Source organism: Lycorma delicatula, chromosome 5, assembly GCF_047948215.1.
Source record: "Lycorma delicatula isolate Av1 chromosome 5, ASM4794821v1, whole genome shotgun sequence".
Taxonomy (NCBI): Eukaryota; Metazoa; Arthropoda; class Insecta; order Hemiptera; family Fulgoridae; genus Lycorma; species Lycorma delicatula.
In genome coordinates, this window is record NC_134459.1 from 131,891,637 (window position 1) to 131,915,320 (window position 23,684).

Here is a 23,684-nt window from a genome sequence, read left to right on the forward strand (position 1 = left end):
TCTGTTTCATTGTAGTATACATTCAATGAATACAAAATTATTGATATTAATGAGTCATTTCCAACCGGAGGAAAAATATTCTAATCTTCCGAAGAATTGTGGCAAGTTTGGATGCCCACTGCTTAAAGCAGATTTTGAAGCATTTCTTTATATGGGGTTCTTAGTCACACTTCATTGTCTCAACATGGTAGTTCATCTTATTCTCATTATCCACTCCTTTCCCTTTTCTTTAATCTCTTCTTTCTAAATATTCTTGGGTTTTGGTCAGATACTGACCAGAATTATGCTAAGGATCTGGAGGCCTGTAAAATTACTGCATTCTTTGTAATTGTACAGTTTGGTAAGAGTAGCTCTGCCTATTCAGCAGCTACATATAAAGCACAAATTGTAATTGAGGTGCTTGTCAGATAAATCTGACTGTCCAACACTACAGTGATATAACCCAACAATTAAAACAATTAAAAATTATTTCTTTAAATAGTTATACCTTAATTACAATATAGAACAACTGCTTAAAAACTTGTTTACTTAAAGTTTAATTACATGTGTTATTTCATCAATTTAAATAAACAAATTATGGAAGGAGTTTGAAATTAATTTATTTGATTTTTAATAAAATTACATTTTCACATTTTTAATAAAAATAAATAATATTATAATTCACTAAATTTTATAAACATTGTCTATTGCCAAAGTTTCAAGTAGTGTTAAAAAATGACTGTAGATTTTTGCCTGTTAATTTTTTAGTTGGTGGTATTTTGTTTTTCTGTTTCCTCCATTTCACTGTTTTCTGTGATTTTAATTTTCTCTTCACAACTCTTAATAGCTGAAAAGAAATGCAAATAACACTGGTCTATAAAAAAATATTTTTTAACAATAATGAAATTCTATTTCAAATTGATTTTGTATTAGAGAATTAAAAAAAAAATATATATATATATATATATAACTTGCCATTTACACTGTAACACTTGCCATTTTTTTTATTATTATGTATAATATTATGCAAGTAATAAAAAGAAAGTAATTAAACTACTTATTTTGTTTCAGTTTGTTTTATTAATACAGCTTAACTATTTTCAAAATAATCCTTGGCTGAATTATTCTTTGAGTCCTGAATTATATTTCTTGATTGGACTGAAGTATCTCCATTCCATATTTTGTAATCTGAAGTGTCTCCCAACCCATAATGATGGACCCAGGTACCATCAGAAGTTACTATTCTTTCCCAAATTCCATCCCTTCAGTCAAATAACATTTTTGAGTTTTCTACACGTTCAAAGTTTGGTTTTTTATGTTTATCATTAAGCAAACTTGGATAACTTCTTTCACATGTATAACAGTATATCAGTTAGCAATCAATAATTCAATAAATTAATAAAACAATAGCTCATTAATAAACAGATAGAAATTTTCAGCAGTTCTTTCAGTTGTAATTTGCCTCTCTCCTTGAATAAATTCATCAGTGAAAGATTTCAAAATTTGTAATGATAATCTCATTTAGTCATCTGACACATTGGTTGGGTAACACTAATTGGGCACTTTTGAACCATTTAATCACCCATAACAATTTGGAGTGTTCATACACTTGACATGTAAACTTGTAATTATGAAGTATCATACGTTTTATTCAGATGTTTAACATATCTTATTCAAGATATTCACATAAATGTCTTGTTTTTAAATCTCAAATTTGTGGTTGGGACAAAAAAAATAATAAAAACCTATGCCCCTAGATTACTTTTATTTTGAAACTTACTATGGTGGTAATGGAAGGAGAAATTAAAATATAATTTTCCAGTGAAAAAATCAAAATGAGCTAAGGAAGTCTCAGGAGGCCAAAGCCCTGAGAAGGATTTATCAAAGTAACATGAAACAGAGTCTCATATAGAATAAGATATAACAGTAATTTCCAAATTATTGCTTACTCTTACATTCCCATATAATAAATAAATGTACTTACATATTTTGCCTTCCATAGCTGATGTGATTCCTTTCAACGGTAAAACAAACATCAAAGAAAAAATAACTGATGCACCCAAACACAGCATAATCTCATTTAAATCAAACTGAAAAATGAGATTTATTATTAACAGTTTTTCATTATAATAAATTTTAACTATAGAATATTAAGCACATATGTGATATTGAGTATGCATTTAATTATTGAAAAAAAAAAATTGATAATCAAAAAATAATTACTACTTTAGATATATGTAGAACAAATTTATTTATTTGTTAATGATAAAAGTTGAAATTAACAGATGATTTTACAGAATGCAATAAAACATTTTCATCAACATTAAATCTTCTTTGCTTCTGTTTTTCATTGTGGTCCTAGCAGAAGTTACTATTAAAGGAACTCTTGATTTAAGACTTTTTAGATTTTTTAGGTGAATACATTTCAGTGTAAGAGTATTCGTGTATATTTTATAATGTTCAAGCATGATTAGATATGTACATTTACCGAAGCACCAGCTGCTTTTGCCATTAGCTACTGGAAATTGCAAACAGCATCTAGTGAACTATATCCAGAGTTCTGTAATTTAGTGATGTTAACTGGTTTGTTGAACTGGCTGTTAGTATTAACATACTTCCTTACTTTTGATTTCCAGAATGCAACTCCCTGAAACATTGTAGTTGTTATGAAACAGTCACAGGAGTCTTTTATCAATTATTCTCATACTAAAAACAGGATAACGCCCAGTCAAATTATCTTAATGGTAGTTGAATTAAAGGGATGTAATCTCCTTACATTTCCCATTCTGCCTATGATCCAATGGTGTGATCTTTTTGGTTAAAGTTGATTTATGATTTGTTTCAATGAAGTGGTTGATAAATATTTATTCTATTTATTTATATTTTCTATGGAGTACTTAATGATTTATCATAATTTTTTGCACCCTACTTCCAAAGGAATCAAAAACAGAACTCCTTTGCATTACATTTTGAGCAATTTAATTTATATATTCTTGGTACATTTCATTTATTTTACGAGGTTGTTTTTTGTGTAATAGTTAATTTTTTGTGCTAAAAATTGCACTGTATTGTTTAATTTTATAATAATTTTTTTTTAAACAGTTAAAACACCAGATTGGATCAAAGAATAAAAATCAGTGCTTTTATAACTATAGATCAAAATTTTGCTTCAGTTTGCCAATAAATACAATACGTAGATTTGAATATTCTTCAACATCCTTAAAGTAGCATAGTATATTTTAAAATGTAATAAAACGCATTTTTTTCAAATGTAATTAAATTTTACAAATACGATGATACAATCCTACGAAAAAATTATGTAATATTTAAAAAAATTCTAATTGCAATTATACTATTTCGTTTTTGTAAATTTGACGCAATTTAGAAATAATCAAAGTAAGCGTTATAAATCAGCATATTTTTCTAGAAAAAAACCATTTTTTCAGCTGATAAACTGGGTTGGTCTAGTGGTGAATGCGTCTTCGTAAAACAGCTGATTTCGAAGTCAAGCGTTCTAGCATTCAAATCCTAGTAAACGCAGTTACTTTTATACGGATTTAAATACTAGATCATAGATACCGGCGTTCTTTGATGGTTGGGTTTCAATTAACCACACATTTCAGGAATGGTCGAACTGAGACTGTACAAGACTACACTTCATTTACACTTATACATATCATCCTCATTCATCCTCTGAAATAATACCTGAGGTAATTACCTCTGTGGTAATTCCCGAGGCTAAACAGGAAAAAAAAAGGTTACACTCTGTATATAAGGGGATAAGGCATTCGGATGCATATATATATTTTTTAAAGTTGTAAGTGATAATAGTGATTTAAACATTTTTTTAGTAAATCATTTGAATTGTCTGATACTACTCTCCATTCTCTTCTGTTCTGTGCTAATCTTTTTCAAAAATTTCCTATATTCTAAGTAACTGTTTTATGAACTCCAATCATTCCCTTCCTTTATACACTTTATTTTCTGCACATCTGTCTGTTACCAAATTAAGTCTAGATTTCTTAACACTTATCCCTTTGCAACATTCTAACATGCATTTTTTCTCTCACAAATCTTAAGGCCTCTTTGTTTCTCCCTTTATCAATTCACCTAATTTTTAACATCCTCCCACAACATCACATACCAAAGGCCTGTATTCTTTCCCTTTCTATTCGTACTATTCTCTATGTTTCATGGCCAAAAGGTATTAAACTTCAAACAAATATTTTAAATAATTTCTTCATAATTCTTAGATGTGTATTTGATACTAACAGACTTTCTTCTTTGTAAGAAAGTTCTCCCTGCTTGTATCGGTTTGTTTTTTATATAAGCATTATACCATTAAATTTAAAAATTTTTCTTCCTATGGAGAAACCACCCTTTGCCAAGAGGTGAATAAAATTATGTCAGAAAAAACGTCACCCCAATTTCTTGTCAAATACATGCTAAAAATGCCAGGTATCAAATAACTGCGCAGCAGAGTCAGGAATAAACATTCATACCCTTTTTAATTTTTAAGATAATTTTATGAAAAAGGTATCAAAATGTTCACAACTGAACAACTAGTTTATCATTTACAATTCCTGATACAAAAATTTTTATTTACTTAACCTACTGAAAAATTTTTAACCTACTAAAAAAACAAATTTTAATTTTAGTTTATGATTTTTTACTAATAGAAACAATTTATCTGTGGGAAATAAGATGATTTTTTTTCATTGAAATGTTTTCTACAAACAAAAAAAAATAAGTTATGGTAATATGTGACCCCAGTGGGGTCACATTATGCTAACCTAATTATGGGGTCACAAGTTATACTAACCCTACTAGACCAACCCAGTGGGGTTGGTCTAGTAGGGTTATGCATCTTCTCAAATCAGCTGATTTGGAAGTCAAGAGTTCCAGCAATCAAATCCCAGTAATGTCAGTTATTTTTACACAGATTTGAATACTAAATCATGGATACCGGTGTTCTTTGGTGGTTGGGTTTCAATTAACTACACATCTCAGGAATGGTCAAACTGAAACTATACAAAACTACATTTCATTTACACTCATACATATCATTTGCATCCATCCTCTGAAGTATTATCTGGACGGCAATTACTGGAGGCTAAACAGGAAAAAGAAAAACCCTACTGCTGCATCCGTCTGCTCTATGTTCTCAACCGTTCCCACATCATGCCTCTCATCATTTATTAACCCAATGATACTGACAACAAATGTATAATGGGACAGTAGTTATTGATTATGAAGTATCTCATTCTCTTTATAAATTATATAAGAATTAAGTACCACTTTTGAAAATAAATTAAAAACCGCCTTTTTCCAATATTTTAGTGTTCTTCGCTCATCCAGATAAGCATTTAACACATATCATTGGTGTCGATTCCACCCATATATTTATTATAATCAAAAAGCATAGCTGGCTTTTTTATGTTATAACTCTACCATGCATCCTTTTTGTATTTTCCTTATCCCTTACTTCAGAATTTGTAGAAATAAGGATGACTGGCTTTTTTATTTTTTTTTCTCTGCAGGCTAATGCTGTAATTTTATTTTGGTTGCAATAAACTTTTTGTCCAAAATTTAATTGACCTTCTACCATATCAGGAAGCCTTTTTTTATTTTTTCAAATTGTGCCAGTATGGAATGTTGGGAAGATATTGTATAAATTGTGTTTGGCCCTTGGTCCCAATTAACGATTCATCAACAAAAAGTTTTTGGTGACCTACATTGTAGTATAGAAACATTTCATTAAAGTGGTCTATAATGGGTTGAAATTTTTGTGAAGGATTGCAGCTGATTTCATTAGGTTTTGGAAGTTGCTATTGTCTACAATGTGAAAAAAATATAATACAGTTTGGAATCTAGTGCGGGTGAACATTTTTCAAAACCATGGTGAAGACTGCAAATTATTTACTGTCCAGTAAGATGCTATTGTAGGTTTTTTTATCAGACCCATGTTTATAATCACAGCAATGAATGGCCTTATTTCAGAGTAAGTGACAGAAAACAGCCGTTCAAGCAACCGTTAGAAGAAATATTGTGTCTAAATTATTTGATTGGCAAACCAATTTGTTCATTGACAAAAATATTCAGCAGAACCTGTGTAAAAAACAAATTAAAATAATCAATAGGAAAAGCACTTGCAGGAGGGCTATGTTTGGGACCAGGAGCCTCTATATGAAATGCTATGGATAAAATTGGTTTCCCCCTCATTAATGGACCTCCAGATTACATTGGCATCATCATCTGATTGCGAAGAACTGTCACTTACGCGAAGTACTTGTCTACCTATGTCCACTGTGAGCGTAGACGATCTCAGCGTATTTCTACTTGACGGGCCAGGTTGACTTCACACATCATAATCTACGCCTACACGGCGATCACGGTTCACGAACAAAGGCCTGCCTTGCGTTTCCTCTTCTGGTGTGTATGTTGGGTCATCATTAAATAAACTGGACACGAAGTAATCTAAGCAACTACCTGTAAATTTCACTTAACGTTAATTTATCCCAATCCATATTCAAAGCGTATTTCGTAAATATTTACAACAGAAACACAGTTAACTTATAAAAATAAAGTTACGAATCAATAACACATTGAAAACAACAAAGAATGTAAACGGAATGAAACGCGCAGTAGATTTATGCAACGACACTGTTCTGTCAGCCGGTATTGTAACTCTTTTATCGTTTCGTTGTCATTATTTTATTTTTACATAAAATTTATTTCCAAATGTATTTTGTTTCAAATAAAACGTAGCTTTAAAAGATGTGATCACTTTTAAATTAAATTTCGTTCCAAGTGGTTTATATTTACGAAAATATACGGCGACAACGTCGTCGCCTGGCACTTATGGAATAGAAAGGTGGCGACGGCGGATCGTCGCCGTAGATTTTTCGCTTATTTTTCTGGCGACGATAAATCGTTTCCATGGCACTCTTTGATTTAAACAGTTCTAGAACTGGTATGTCCTTACCTTAATATCTGATTTTTAATAATCCTGATTTCTATTATATTTCTTTATCTTTATTTTACCTTTCTATTAAACATATATGTTTCTACAAAAAAAAGAGCCATCAGTGAATTTTAACATTTTTATTCTTCTTCTTGAATAGTTGTTCCAGTCTTAATTTTTCTTTCCATTGTAGTTCTGCTATTGTTTCTTCTATGTACAAGTTGAAAAACAATGGGAATGAGCACATTTTTTTCTCTGTTCTTTCTGAATTACAGCTTTCTTTTCTTCATCTTCATTCTTGCGTAGATGGTAAATAACTACTCTTTATCCCCAAATATAAAACTTAATTTAACTTATAAAATTAGTTTAAAAAAATTTTAAATAAGTTAATAATAAAAAAGTTATAAAATTTTTTAATTATTTTCTACTTATTAACTTTTTATTTTATAACTTACTTTATTTTTACTTAAAAATCTTAAACATTTTATTCCAATTTCCATTATAAAATATTCTCCATGATTTATAAATCTCATGTATTTAAAGTAAATAATAAAAATATTAACTCTTATGTCAGTTGCGAAAAAATCAAGTGTTTAGTAAATTAGAAAACTTTTACAATGTTGAGCAAACTTGAATAAGACTTATTTTGATACACAAAATATATGAAATAAGTTAAAATTTACGATATAAAGTTAAAATTTATTTAAACAATTGTACTAAAATTTATTAAAATTTTTTGATGAAGTTAATTTAATTCATTATAATATTGCACTGTTTTAGATAACAAATAAAATTGTCAAATTGAGTATTCATTTGATTTTTCATCTCAATGGTACATTGTTTATGTTTTGTATGATAATATACATATTATTTTTCCACTCTAGACAAACCATGAAACTTATTAACTAATGTCTTCATTCTCTTTTTTTCATGGCTAAGATTATACGATTTATCAATCTCTTTCTTGACATTTCACATATTTGGAGTTAACATGAAATCCATACTAAGTTTTCAGGATTTGTCATCAGATATTCTTTGTAAGGGGTGGTTTTACCATGCTAACTACTTTTCTTGAATTAAATCCAATATTGACTTCATTACACCAGCTCCACTGCAGATAACTTCATTTTTAATACAAAATGTGATTGAAAGATAAAACGTTGTCCTTTACAAAGCCACCTGAATGATTAGCCTTTATTTTTTTTTTAGATGTCAGAAGTCAAGACTTTTGAAGTATACATTCTATTACTTTTACAAATACATCAAATAAGCAAATTTTAGTTTCCAGAAGTACATTAAGAACAGAAAGTTACAATTTTGTAGTTGCTCTTTCTTTTAACAAGATTTTGTTAAAAATCTTGTGTCCATTGCTACATATAATTTTTTCATCGATTTTTTCTCCGCTAAGACATGGACTCCTCATATAGTATGCACTAATTGTTTTGTATATTTAAGAGGATGGCTGAAAGGTACACAGAAGACTTTACCATTTCGTGTACCTATGGCTTGGCATGAACCAAAGGATCATGTAACTGATTGTTACTTTTGTTTAACAAGTGTGTCTGGAATTCCTAAAAAATCTAAACGTACTGTAAAATATCCTTTATTGAAATCTTCAATCAAGCCTCTACCTCACAGTGAAATTATTTCAGTTCCTTTAGCCACCTGTGAATGTATGTTTCAAAATCAGCGATGAAGAATCAGGCAGTACTGAAGAAGACAACAATGATTTTGATTTTGAATTATCTTCAAATAAGTTACATCTTATATCACAAAGTGAATTAAATTTCATGGTTAGGGATTTAAATTTAACAAAAAATCAAGCTGTACTGTTGGGATCAAGAGTGCAAGGTTGAAATTTACTTCAAAAAAATACAAAAATTTCAGGTTTTGATGCCGACAAAAAGAACTTTCTCAGTACATGATGAAAATAATTTGGTTTATTGCCCAAATATTGATGAGCTTATGTTGCCCTTGGACAAGTTCATAAACCTTAGGACTGGCGCCTTTCCATAGATTCATCCAAGTATAGTTTACAAGTGGTTCTACTACACAATGGTAACAAACACCATTTGATACCAATCACTTATGGTATTAATTTGAAAGAGACATATGATGTGATTAAAGACGTTCTTGAAAAACTAAATTATAAAAAACAGCTGGAACATATGTGGTGATTTAAAGTTATAGCTATTTTGTTAGGCATGCAGTTAGTACATGTGTTTTCTTTGCGAATGGGACAGCTAAGCTAGGAATAAACATTACGTTACCAAACAGTGAAAGAAACGAGACAACTTAACTCCAAATGGAAAAAAATATTATTCATGAGCACTTAATTGAACCCAAAAAAAATTTTTACTCCCTCTCCATATCAAGTTAAAACTAATGAAAAATGTTGTAAAAGCAATGAAGAAGGATAGTCCCAGATTTTTGTACATCAGGCAGCATTTCCAAAAGTAAATGACGGAAAAATTAAAGAAGGAATATTTGTTGGTCCTCAGATAAGAGAGTTGATCAAATATGATGCATTTAACTCAGTGTTAAATAATGTAGAAAGTGCAGCTTGGGCTTCATTTAAAGACGTTTGCAACAATTTTCTCAGAAAACAAACATCTGACAATTATCATGATATTGTTAATCAACTTCTTACTTGATACAGAGCTATGGGATGTAATATGTCTCTGAAAATACATTTCCTCCACTCACATCTGGATTTTTTCCCGGACATCCTCAGAGACGTTAGTGATGAACATGGTCAATGTTTCCACCAAGACATTTCAGTGATGGAAAGCCGCTATAAAGGGAAATGGAATATTAACATGCTAGCCAAAAATTAATGTCCAACAGTAATCACTGTTGGATATCAATTTGGGATGTGCCAGCGGCTATTTATAAAAGAAACGCATCAATGAAATCATTCTAACTCTGGAATTTTCCCTTAATTTTTTTTGAAGCGTAATTTATTTAAAACTAAGGGTAATAGAAAAATTGTATTTAAAGATCTGTAATGTACACAAAAAATCAATTCAAGAAATAGTAGCATACTTAGAGAAACATTAAAAACGTTTTTTTTGTCTATCAGTGCTAGTGGAGAGTTCTTCAAACACACTTTGCAAAAGCAGACTGTATTCTCTTTTTTTTATTGCTACCAATTAGAAGGCAATTTTAGGATAATTCTTGTTGTTGGATATTCTTGACATTTCCAAATATGGAAATGTCTTACTGACATTCCATATTTGGAATGGGGAATAATAATTCCCCATCCCCAGGATGGGGAAGGACTTTACACTGTAAAATATAAGCTTGTTTTTGCATGGCTGAATAAATCTAAAGAAAAAACAGTTTATATAAATATATATTTGACTACTCAACATAAAATCATTAATTAGTGATATATGTTACCTCTGCTTCTGTACAGACATCCAGATCTATTAAATATTGTGAACAGGATGGGCATCCATTAATAGAAGTATTTTTGAAGCATTATTTTTTTTTATTTTTTTATTTCATTTCACATTGTCTTCAGTAGATCATTTAATATCCTTATCCATTGCAACAAAATCAGGTAGATATCGTGGCTACAATATTTTTTATAGTTTTGTGAAGGAGCTGTTCTTAAGCATTGTTTTTACTGTGTGGTAGTAAGTGTGTTTACTATCTCATGATTACACAAAACCCAAATTATAAAGTGGAGCTCATTAAGTAGTCAGGTTTCCTATATATTATTCCTTATAATATACACATATATATTTTATGAGGGTAATTATAATTAACTTTGTTCACTTACAGTTGAAAATAGTGTCGCATAGACAGGAACTTGAGATGAAGTTATCAGTACAAACATAATGAAAATTTGTAGCATATAAAAAGGGTATGCTATTCTAGAAAACACTGTGAACCCTTTCCAGCTTAATAAATTATTAAGAAATTCTGAAAATAAAAACAAATTATTTACTTCAACATCAAAAAGAAAAAATGCATTATAAAATAAAATATTTTACTTCTCCTTTTAGTTTAAGAATTTCTTAATCCCTTTTCTCCAAGAAGGGAGATTTAAAATAAACAAAACTATAAATCTTCTGCTTTTTAAATCAAAATTTTAATTAATTTATCATTGATTTATTCACGTGAGGAGATAGTGTAGTACTGCAAAAGTGCCTGTGACAAATTGAAAGCATTAAATTAAATTAATTATTATGATGTATCAATATTTCTGTGCTATGATATATTTCAGTAAAGTATTTACTAACTTCAATAGATCTTGTTTAAAGTAGCTATCCTTGTTTCTTCATAAAATGTAGCCATTCAAATAGAGTAACATATAAAAAGGACAGAATATAGTAATCAGTTACAGTGGTTAACAATAATTATGAACTAAAGGAACATTTGTAATACTTGAAGTTCATGATATGTAATACTCAAAAAATTAAAGATTGTTATAGCTCAATACCAGGCACTAATCATGTATGGTGAATAGATAACCACCTGGTTATAAAAGTGAATTCTGACTCACTTAACATGATCTGAATGAATATTCAAAATACAAAAATGGGCTGTCGGACCCTTTGTTTGATACTTACATATATAAACCATAAAGGCTAATATTACTAAGTTAAAAGTGTTAATTTACCCATATGTTATAGATGTAGAACTTTGCATAAAAAATAGTCACTTATTTTTTAACTTAACGCAGTACTTCATTTTATTAGAAAGAGACTTATTATGGCTGCTGCCATTTTTTAAAAATTAATGAACTATTCAAAGTACAATTTAAAGATTTTCTTTGTAGAAACAATATATAAACTCTATTTTTGCTGATAATAATAGAATTGCTTTTTTTCAATATAAATTCTGTTTTAATCACATGCAATTTATACAATTTACATTGTTGATGAATTTTTAAATAACACAAATAAACAAATTTTATAGACCCTTGATTGTTGTCATTCAATGTGTACCTAAATGAGTGTCAAATAAAAATAATTTTGAATAATGCCTTCTATTTAGTATCTTCACATATGTCCTTTAATATTATTGTGTATGCTTATATAGATGGCGCAAAAGTCACTTGACACTTGTTTATAAAAGTACTGAATTTATTTTATTTTATTTATTACAGACAATACTTAACAATTATATTTTAGTTCAAAATATTTTCCATCTTCAGTAATACATTTTTGCAGTCTATTAACACTATTACACACTCTATGGCAAAGTACTCTATCACTGTCCAAATTACTGGATGCGTTGCAAATGTATTCTTTCAGTTCGTCAGTAGTATGAGGCTTTCTAGAATAAACAGACTTCTTCATGCCCCATTCGCAAAAATCCATTGGCAGAATATCTGGTGAACGTGGAGGCACGTATTGACATGCATTCACATTGATGGGCATCTGCCCATCAACTAATCACTCTTCTGCTTCATTCAAATGTTTCATTCAAATAATTGCAGCCTGCAATGGCATAATGTGGTGGAATGCTATCATGTTGGAAGTAAATTTCTTGAATGTTTTCAGCATACCATGAGTACTGATACCATGTCATTTTTAAGAGTATTCAAATATTTATCTCCTATCACTGTTCCTTCAAAAACATTTGGTCTGAGTTGCCAAAAGAAGATATTGCTCCCAAACACTCACACCTGGTAAATTGAGTTGTTCCTCTAACAAAAGTTGTTGGTTTTCAGTATACCAATAAGTGCTGTTATATCTATTAACTTGTCCACTTAAATTAAAATTGGCCTCATCAAACCACACAATTTTAATAAATAACTCCGGATCTTGTTTTTGTTCATTAAGCACCAATTCGTAAAACTGAAGATGTTGACCTGGGTCATCTTCAAGTAGCCCATGAAGTTAACGTGGAACGTAGACTTTAAATTTACTTTAAATTTGGAAATTTTTTTGTCCACGAGCCCATCGCTGTTATGGTCAATAGGCCCTAGCAACGGAGAACTCAGATAAAAATGTAATTTAAACTAGAAAACTTAACGAAACGAGAAAGAACACCACAAAACTGTAAACAAAATAGCACAAGAACAAACCAATTAATAAACAGTAAAACTGATAAAAGTTGCGTGTAGAGAATAAGTACGTCCGTACGCGTCAGACGCACAACTCTAACTTCTTGGCTGTTGTACTTGCCACATTGTAAATGCACCTTTTGATATAAAATAGAATTAGACAAAATATTATATTAAAACTCGAAACTTTTGTTTGCTGGGTAATAGTTAGTGGATAGATAAATTTCTCCCTGATTGTATACACATCATATATGATTTATACAATAGCATGAGAAAAGTGGATACACATCCAGCATATTAATTATATTTCATTGCACAGTCAAAGAATTTTCTTAACTTGATTCGTAAAAATAAATAAAAATATAGGTTATAAATAATTAAAAATACCTGCTTGTCTAGTGTGGCAAGTAAAAATAACCCAGCACATAGCAAAACTCCATAATAAAGGTTGCGCCATTCCATAAATAGCAGAATGGATCGCACTATATTGAAAACTTTTTTTAGATGCTTCAGCTAATCCAAAATATGCATAATATATGCAAATAACTGCTACACCCCAACCTATGTTCAATGTTTCCTAACAAAAGAAAAAGAAATATCATAAAATAGATAAATTAATTGAATAAATAATACATTAATTTAACTATTAATTTAATTAAACATAATTTTATAAGTTGTATCTTATCTACTGCCTATACTACGTAATTCTTAATTATAAATTAAATATCCGCCAAGACAAATAAGCATTAAAAACATATTTAAAAAACTGTAAACATACATGAAATAAAATCTATAATTTTATCATAGTACTTTACCGTATAAAACTGGATAATTTACTTATGCTAACTAACTCTAAAGGCGTTACCTTTAATAATACAGTAAAATCTCCTTATTCGCGGGAGTTAGAGACCGTAGAACGGAACTAATCTCACTTAAGGAAGAATAATTAGGTTCTATATAAAATGAAAAAAAAATCATGCGTACTTACTTAGAGCGATGTTATTAATGAAATACAGACGGCAACATTAATTATAAGCACTGATTTAGTACAGTACATAGGTACACTGCACAATAAATATTTAACAAAATACAGTATATTTCCTAATTTACACGTAAGTACTTACCGAACTGTTTGATTTAAAGACTCTCTACGGTACGTACAGTATGTACTGTATTAAAAAACGGTACTACATGTTCAAATCATACTCGTTATTGCCTTATAAAGTCAAGAAAACAGAACTGAAGTACTACCTACACAAAAACTAAAATTACTGCAAAGGAGATTTACTAAACTAACTTACAGTATTTTGGATTGCATTTACAAAAAATGGTAATTTTTCCTTGTCTCGCTCTTGTTTTTAAATCCGTGTGAAGTTCTATTTATTTTTGCATGGTATCTTCAATTCTGCTTTTAGATATTGTAAGCTTCTATTCAAAAATGGATCAGTATCTATAAAAAAACTGGATAAGATTATGGGATAGTTTAATGTCTTCGATAAGCGTTTTGACATTTAATTGTTTTCCAGGAATCGTATCTTCTACCTCTTCACGTTCATACTCTACTGTGCCATTAAATCTTTCCATATTTTTATTTTTTACTATCACTACACAATGTAATGTTCGCGAATACGGAAAATTTTAGCCGCGAATACAGAAAAGACATTGCAAAATATTGCACCGCAAATAATGAAATTGCGAATAAGGAGATTTGACTGTAACCCCTCCAATATAGGAGCTAAATAAAAGCTATTAAAATATCATCTGCTAGCAAATTTGCACATATTTACAAAATAAATCACTTTTTAGATGTTTCTTTAAATATTAAAATAAATTGTCAATGTAAAGTTAAAAAATGGAATTATTATATCAATCCAAAACTTTGAAATAATTCTGAAGGAACTGTAACTTCATGGAAGGAAGAATTATGTGAGCCTTTCAGAAGAAGAGGGCTTTAGCTGCTTATTGTGAACTCAATAAGTCCTTGATCACCAGATCAAGGATGTACTGGCTTTTCAGGCTTAGAATCAAGCTAATTTACACCCACGCCCACAAAAATAATAATGAGGAAAAAGAGATAAGGTTTAGTAAGAGAGATAGCTGGTGAGATGGAATGACTTTCCCATCTTGGCAGATCGGAGAAGTTCACTAACTTGCCAAGTACATAATTCTATTCTTTACAAACTAAAACTAATCTTTTTTTTTTAAATTATCAATTAATTAATTTGTTTTCACATTTTTATCTTATTTTTTAATTTCATATGAAATGAAAAAAAATAAAGGTAGTAAAAAAATTAATTAAGTGATACTCTAGATAAAAAAGAAAAAGAAAACATTCAAATGAACTTAAATTTAAAAAAAATTAAACTTACTGATGACATTCTGTAATATTTAACATTTTGAATATTAAAAATGTATCCAAGCAGCAGCCCCAAAAGATAAGGTGTTAATCTGTTTAATGGATTTAAATAAAGCTGATTTCCACCTTCTTCTAACTTTTTTTGTCTGAAAAATGTTAAAAATAATATTAATTAACCATACCACATTTTAAAATCTACGTTTGATAACTGAATGTTAGTTTAATATTAATTTAGAGTGTCTGCTGATAACCTTTCTACTGGTGAAGTCAGTTCAAAAAAATTCATAATCCATAAGCATAACAACTTTGGCATCAATAATGATAGTTTTCTGCCATATCTCCCATTGCCTCCCCTGTGATCCAGCAGTTACTATTTAAATTAAAAAGTAAAGCAGAATATTAAAAATAAGTCAGTACAAGGGTGGACTGGTTGGTTTGATCCTAGCTAAATGATGTTCACACTTTCATTTCCTAAGTTGCCTCTTAATTAATTGTACATAATGTATAAAATGTTAAACATTAATAAACAATCTCTCTTAGATAGCTTAATTGGGCTGGAGCAATCTAAATTATTACATAAAACTACTTGGTCAGTAATAATTGTCTTTAAAAGTCAAAAAATTTAGAAAAATGTTGAAACCAACACAACACTTCCCTTACTCAATATCTTTAGCGTTGCCAACTGCTCACCAAATTATCTCAACATTTTCTTTTTCATTCTCAATAAAACAACCAACATTTTCACTATTAAATCTATCTTTTACAAGGCTAAAATACCTTTGCATGAACAAGTATAATTAAACTACTTCAATAATAGCATATACAAATAAGACTGTGCCTGGCACCTCAACAACGGTTTTGATCAAACCTAAATGGCCATAACACAGTCCCTTAGGACACCAAGCTCTTGAAGATTTCCTTGTACCCATCCCAAGGCTGCCTAAAGGCAAATCCCATTCTGGACAACCTTCTCAGTTCATGAACATTTCCTTTTCAATTTATACATTATCAACTTTAAAGCCTGCAGTATATGATGAAATTAGCTGTATATTGGTTGTAAAATAATGTATTCAGATTTCTATTTAATTTTTTTACTTAATGAGATACATAATTTTTGAAGTAAGTGTAATAATTTTACAGTTTAAGTTTTTATTTGGTACAAATAACACATTATTTGATACCATTAAAAATTAATTACTTACGTTACTCCATAATAGACTACAATTGGATGATTTCCAAAATAAATAATAGCTCCTTTGTAAATAGTAAGAATAGCAATTGATAATATTACCCCAAATAAACCATATTTTTTCCATCTCCATAAAGCAGTTATAATAAATGGTGATAACAAGTACATTTGCATATCTGTGATTAATTGGTGAGATGGTGGATAACACTAAAATAAACAATGTTGAATTAGTAAATATGGATTAAATAAACAATTAGATTAATGTAAGAATAGTAAATTAATATTAGGATAATATAATGTTAATAATAATATTATTATATAAATATAAATTAAATTAAATACTAGAAAGAGTAAATGTAAAGCAAAGGGAAAAATTAGAATATATATAGCAAACAGTTATTTGAGGACAGGTTATTGCAATCCATAAAAGATTAGGATTGTTGGGAAAGAATGGAAAATTATACAAAAATATTTAATTACCAGAGCAAAATATTGAATGTAAGTAATCAGAAAAAAATCGCTCATGTATATGTTGTGTCTTGAATGGGAATGCTAATGTGAAACCAACGCTTCAAAATTAATCAATCAGAAATTTACTCTTTAAAAGATTATTGATTAGTTCATCACAACCTTGATAATTGCTTAAAATCTATTTAATAACTAAAATTTTAGAGTATGAATTATGTGAGATTCATTATTAGAATCTCCTTGATGAAAGACAGACATATTACTTTTCTATCATAAGCACTAAATTACATATTTAATTAGTAATAGTTAAAGATATCCTTAAGATATCTTTAAAGTAAAGACCGCCGGGATATTTCTCTCCGTATGGTTGGCGAACCTGTGTCTTCATGGCTGCGCTAGTAATGAACACATTGCATTATTGTCTATAAGTTGTCGCGATGTAGTATCTTTGAATACGACTTAGTTATTACGTTATAAAATGAATAGGAAAATCGATGTTGCCGCCGACTTTGAAATACGCGGAGTCACATGTTTTTTAAACCATCAAAACGTTAAGCCGGCTGAAATTCATAGGCAGTTGGTTGCTGTGTACGGTGATAATGTAATGAAAGAAAAAAAGTCCGAAAATGGTGTGAATGGTTTAGAAATAACAGCATTAATATGCATGATGAAGAAATTTTGGGGAGGCCCTCGGTAATCTCCGAGGACTTGTTGAAACGCGTCGATGGTGAAATTAGAAAAGATCATCGTTCAACGATATCCGACCTGGCCCATCTTTTTTCTGGTGTCGCATTGTTCATGGCCATTTAGGAAATAGGCTTCAGAAAGGTTTGTGCACGTTGGGTGCCCACGTCTTAACGAAACATCTCGAAAAAATCCGAATGGGATCTGCTTTGAAATTTTTGATGCGCGATACAGAAAAGAGTGATGAGTTCCTTAATTCAATTATTACCGGCGATGAAACACGGATTTCGTTTTACACGCCAGCGAGAAAACAGCAGTCAAGTGAATGGCGTCATCATAAATCACCAACAAAGGTCAAACCATAGCCATTTGGACACAAACTGATGGTCACAGTCTTTTGGGATCGTTTGGAATACTGCAAATTGATTTCATGCCACGTGAAAGGACTATAAATGCAGAAGCCTACTGCAAACTAAGTTACGGCGCGCCATTCAAAATCGGCGACGTGGACGGCTGACTAACGGCGTCATCCTGCCGCACAATAATGCACGTCAACATGTTGCAGGTACGACACATGATTTACTCAAAACATTTGGATGGGAAATTTACGATCACCCACCATGTAGTCCGGACTTAGCTTCTCCTGACAACCGTTTGTTTGGCAAATTGAAAGAACTTTTGAGTGGTAAGCAATTCGCGGGTGACGATGAACTTAAAATTTCTATTAATCAGTAGCTAAATGGACTGGTGGCAGAAGAATACGACGAGGCTATATTGAATTGGGTTATCGCTACGATAAATCTCTTAATTCATGTGGCGATTATATAGGGAAGTAGTATAATTTTTGTAGTTTAAGGGAAATAAAGAATATTTAAAAAATTTTCAGAATAACTTTTTTACAATGAAACAGTTTTTAATTTAAAGATAACTTCTCATAAATTTTACTTCATTATTTCTATACACGCGCTCGGGATTGCGCGCGCGCGCGCACACACACAAAACACAAATGATTATCTATGTTAATTATATTTATCTTTTCTGTACAGTTTGTAAGATGTAGAAAACTAACTAGCCTAATTTTTTTTTTAACAACCTAATTATAAATTTACTCAGTGTTTATCAAATTTATTTTTTACTTTACTACAAATAATTCCTCTCACTGCTTGTGTCTACAACTTCACCTCACCTGGCAAGTAAAAAGTCTGCAAAAATCCTAATTATTGTTTCACAAAATGGTGGTGCAGCAGATATAAATATGAATGAACATGGGACCAAACAAATTCAGCAGACTCCTTCCTCACCAGACATGGTTACTGCAGTTTTTGGATCTTTCCGAAGCTTAAAATTCTGCTTAAAGGAAAGAAATTTGAAGACAGATAAGAGATCAAAAGGCATGCTACAAGAGGACTTATGGTCCTCACTAAAAAATGCTTCCAACAATGAAATCATCAGTGGGATAAGTGTGTTACATCAGAAGGAGCCTACTATGAAGGAGACAAGACATTGTACTAATGAGTATTTTTCTGTTTTTACATATGTTTGATGAAACCTTGTATTTAGAAACTTTGTAAATACTGGAAAAAATTTAAATGATGAACAGTATATTACACTTTTATTATAATGATGAACAAAGTTTAATTTTTTTATTTTCTAATGTGCTTAACTTTTGAACTAATCAATTTATGTGAGAATTCTGAAAATATCCATTGCTAAAACAAAATTGACTTATATTTGAAATATCTATTACACTAATAAAAATACATTGAACAATGAAATGCTAAAACGGATTGCAGCTGGCATAGTTAAAATGCCTGAGATATTATTGCAATGAAATAGTGGATAATGAACAGTCCAATAAAGTTATTAGGTTCCAGCTTAAAACTAGAAATATTTCTTTGCAATTTATGACAGTGTGATGTAATTCTGCAAGACAGTGGCAATACTAGTCTTGATGCATGCAAGTGTGGTTTGCATGGTGTGGTGTTAAGACTGCAGGGATTCAGTTTTTAAGGTTATTCTGTGAATGTGTTTGAATGGACAGAGTGTAAACTGAAATAATTCAGCACTATCTGAATCTGGAACTGCTGGATAATATAAATAACAGGTACTTACAGACAACAATGGAAAGATGTATAAACAGTATTCCTACAGCTTGAATCCCAAGAACAGTATATCATTACAAGCTCACGCAATTATGTGTTAAAAGTTGTCAGGAATGGTGTTTTGAAGATTTTAACTGACATTGTAATGGGATAGAGAGACTTAATCAATTGTAGATGGTTATGACAAATAGATTATGTAATTTACACCTTTTGGTCATGAAATTTTGTAATACTTCACAATCTTCATGAGAAACATTAACTTATCAAATTCATTAAAACAAAAAGCAATAAAACTGAGCTGATTCAGGGCAGTAAGTAATCTTTTACAAATCATCTGTTGTTAAATTCGTCACTAAGTATACAGTTACTTCCATAAAAATGAAAAAAACAAATTAATTATCTGTATTATTTTTTTACAGTGTCGATATGAAAGTTTTTATTGCAAGGTACAGTCATAAATTCATTCTTACTTTTGTCTTCTCTAACAACACTACTCTACAAGTGTACAATACAGTGTATTAATACAAATCACTTTAATATTGTACTAAGTTTATGAAAGAAATTTATTTATAAAGGAGCACAAAGTTAAGCAACAGAAAGTCTTTTATGTTAGTTTAATAATTTCAGTTTGTACTGAAATCATGAATGTGAACATAACAGAATCTTATAAAAAGATATCGTTTAATAATTTTTAAACCTTTTGTAAATTATGGTTGAACATAACAAACTTTCTTTTATTTGTGATTTGAACTACAATAGTTTGACTATTTTTTAATTAGGAAAAACTAGATGTATGCTTGATGTAACTAAGTTAATTCATTTAAAAAATGTCTATGTAAATCATCAAAACATTTTTGCTTTTGTTTATTAGAAAAAAATCAGCTAATCAATTATTATTTCATAGTAACTGAATGGAATAATTGTATGTACGTACATTTTGAATTTCAGTAACTAATATAAAGTGAGGAAAATTGGTTAAATAGAAATTTTAATAAAGAGAAATCATAAACAAATGATAAAATGAAATGTGTGGGTAATGAATCACCATAAAACATGAAATGGAGATATAAAAAATAAAAGTTAATATTAAAGTATGTGGAATTATAAGTCTACAAATTTGAGAATTTAAATATTAAATGCATGTCATAAAATCTACATCAGTTAATTATTACTTAAATAGGGTATTTTGACAAATGAAATGTTAGTAAAAATCATGGGAGTCGGTAAACTGCATCTCCTTATTACTGATTCTTGCATTGCCGGAATGTATCAGCACCCACATAATGGAATGACGTGAAGTTAGAATTAAATGTCAATAGCTGCGAAAGTCATATCTTAATACTAATTCTCACAGACCACCAATTTAAACAATTTCACATACAGTTGCACTACATCATGTTGTCACTTGTTGATAACTAATGATGATTTAAATTAAAAAAATAGAATCATTGCAATCATTTTTTTAATGTTTATTGTGGAGTTAAAAGCAAACCACTATTACAGTACTTCTTTTTAGTATAAATTCTGGTCTCAGTTCATTAAATTTAAGGTTTCATTAAATTAAATTTTCAATTCATTCAGTCAATTCAGTAATCCTACTACACATAGTAAGTGAATTTTATTGGTTTTAAAAGTAAAATGTTACAGAAAGTAGTAATCATTGCAAACCAACCAATCATTTATCATTTATCATTACCCATAATTTGTCATTTCCCCATTCTAACATGTTAGTTAGTCTTTGATGACTAAGAAGAGAAGAAGAAAAATATGTATGACTGAGATGCATAGAGGAAAGAATTTAAAATTGACTTGTAGCAAGCCCTTATGAAGCATTGATTGAACAACGAGAAAAATCAAGTAAGAAATACTTGTTTCACTAGAAACTTGTTTCAAATCTTGTTTCACTAGAAACAAGAACTGAAGAGGGTAAACCAAGATGGTTTAGGTATTTATATAGATGGGAAAGTTGAAGAATAATAAAAAAACTTTCAATCTAAGTGTAATGGAATGAAGGCCTAGAGGAAAACCGAGAAAAAGTTATTTAATTTTGAAAATTAAGACTTGAATAAGAGAATAGAGGTGGAGAATGTTATCATGGAAGAATGATGTAGTGGCAGAATTAAGCAGAGGCCATGATGTGCAGCCCAAAACCCCTCCAAAAAAAAGAAATGGATAAAGTGAAAGGATGTAATTATTTCATTTTAAAGAAGTATTCAACAAATTTAATATCAGTAATATAACAAAGACTCACCATATCATTTACACCATCAATATTACTAATATAAAAAACAGATTTCCAGATGTTGTTACATTTGTCAACAAAATGATCAGTAAAATGAATTGCTAATGGTCCTGTAAAAATATTATGACCAAAATTTTTTATTGTCAATGTAATCATTATAAATACAGGTGTGAACCTACAAAAATAAAATAAATATTATATTTGGAGATAAAAATATATAATTTTAAAATATATAAATTGTAATTGTAATATAAAATCTAAAGAAAACTATATATAATAAAAATAATAGTAAAAATATCTAAACAAAACAATATTATTTGAATAATAACCAAATTAAAACGTGAAGTTATTTGAATAATAACAAAAAAATTAAAACTTAGTATATTGGAGGTTTTTATGTTAACATAAAAACATTTTCACTTGTATACAAGTAACTTTATGGTCAGAATTATCGCTATTGTTATGGAATGTTCTATCAAAAGTTATTATAGGTACGTGGTTTTTTTTTTGTTCTTAAAGACTTCATTGTTTCTGGCAGTTTTGCGTAGTATGCTTGAAAGATTGCAACATCATAATTAAAACCAAAATCCCATCTTAATTGTAAACAATATCAATAATAGAATCTTTATCAATTCCTTCAATAATTCTCAATTATCCAGTGATGCACTTGGTATATATCATTATAATAATAATGATTAATTATAATGAAACATCACATTTACAGGTGTATGATAAGTGATGATGATTTTGATTAAGTATATTTGTAAAAATTGGTTACATTTTTTTAAAATTATCTAATGACTAATATTAAAGAGATTGGAGCCTAGAGGGGGAAGAAGAAGGCTAGGGATAGAAATGGATGAAGACGGCAATGGCATAAGGGATATTCCATCAGGCAGAATACCAGATGATAAAAAAATATATAATTTTAAAACAAATGTGAACTATCACTGATAACTGACAACATGAAACAGTTTAAATAAAAATTATTTTTTTTTAAAACCATAATTTGATTTTTGTTTTAATCAACAATACTTGGGTGTTATCATTCTTTTTCCTACTAATTTTAACTTCCAAATCTTGTGTCCTGTATATTATTCAATTTTTCATTCCACACGTCCAAACCATCTTAAGTTATATTCCTGCAGCTTGACCCATCCCCTAATCTATTTGTCTTACTTATCCCTTCTTATCAGTCTATACCTAATTCAGTTAGCTTATAGAGCTCAAGCAAACAGACGGCACGTATGAGTGTTCATGCGGCCAATTCAAAAGCCATCTCCTGTAAATCCTGATGCATATAAAAGAAACTGTGCAATGTTAATATTCAGTAACAAGGCGTAATTATATTATATATATATATATATTTATATATAGAGATACTTACTTTATGTATCTTTTGATGTACATAGAATAAAAATTTAATTTTTTCCCATCAACTAGCTTTTTAAAATTACAGTATGATGTTAGAAGTCCACTTAAAATAACAAAGGTGTCAACAACATTCCAAAAGGCTCGAAACATCATTGTCCAACTTCCTTGCAACATCTAGAACCAAACAAAAGAATTAAAGTAGGATTATCTACTAACCAGTTTATCTATTCCTGGATAGAATAATATTCAGTTGATTCAAAACATACAAATTTTCTTTTATTATTTACATGAAAATAAAAACAAA

General features: G+C 29.6%; 1 protein-coding gene across 1 annotated transcript; it reads right to left on the reverse strand.

The window, feature by feature from the left end:
• Window positions 1–707: 707 nt before the first annotated feature.
• On the reverse strand, window positions 708–23,545 carry LOC142324537 (nose resistant to fluoxetine protein 6-like). The gene is made up of 8 exons (XM_075365376.1): window positions 23,394–23,545; window positions 22,016–22,181; window positions 16,524–16,717; window positions 15,335–15,467; window positions 13,353–13,542; window positions 10,731–10,873; window positions 1,964–2,069; window positions 708–826 (listed from the first exon to the last, which is right to left on the reverse strand). The coding sequence occupies exons 1-8, from the start codon at window positions 23,531–23,533 to the stop codon at window positions 744–746; spliced, it is 1,155 nt and encodes a 384-aa protein (XP_075221491.1). The 5' UTR covers window positions 23,534–23,545; the 3' UTR covers window positions 708–743.
• Window positions 23,546–23,684: the final 139 nt, after the last annotated feature.

What these genes read in the sequence shown, in the direction of transcription:
- LOC142324537 (XM_075365376.1), bottom strand. Translation starts at nt 23,533, where the DNA reads ATGATGTTTCGAGCCTTTTGGAATGTTGTTGACACCTTTGTTATTTTA. An exon ending in GTAGTCTATTATGGAGTAAC is followed by an intron (nt 15,468 to 16,523) that starts GTAAGTAATTAA and finishes AACATTTTTCAG; the next exon opens with ACAAAAAAAGTTAGAAGAAG. An exon ending in AGCTATGGAAGGCAAAATAT is followed by an intron (nt 827 to 1,963) that starts GTAAGTACATTT and finishes ATTTCTTTTCAG; the next exon opens with CTATTAAGAGTTGTGAAGAG.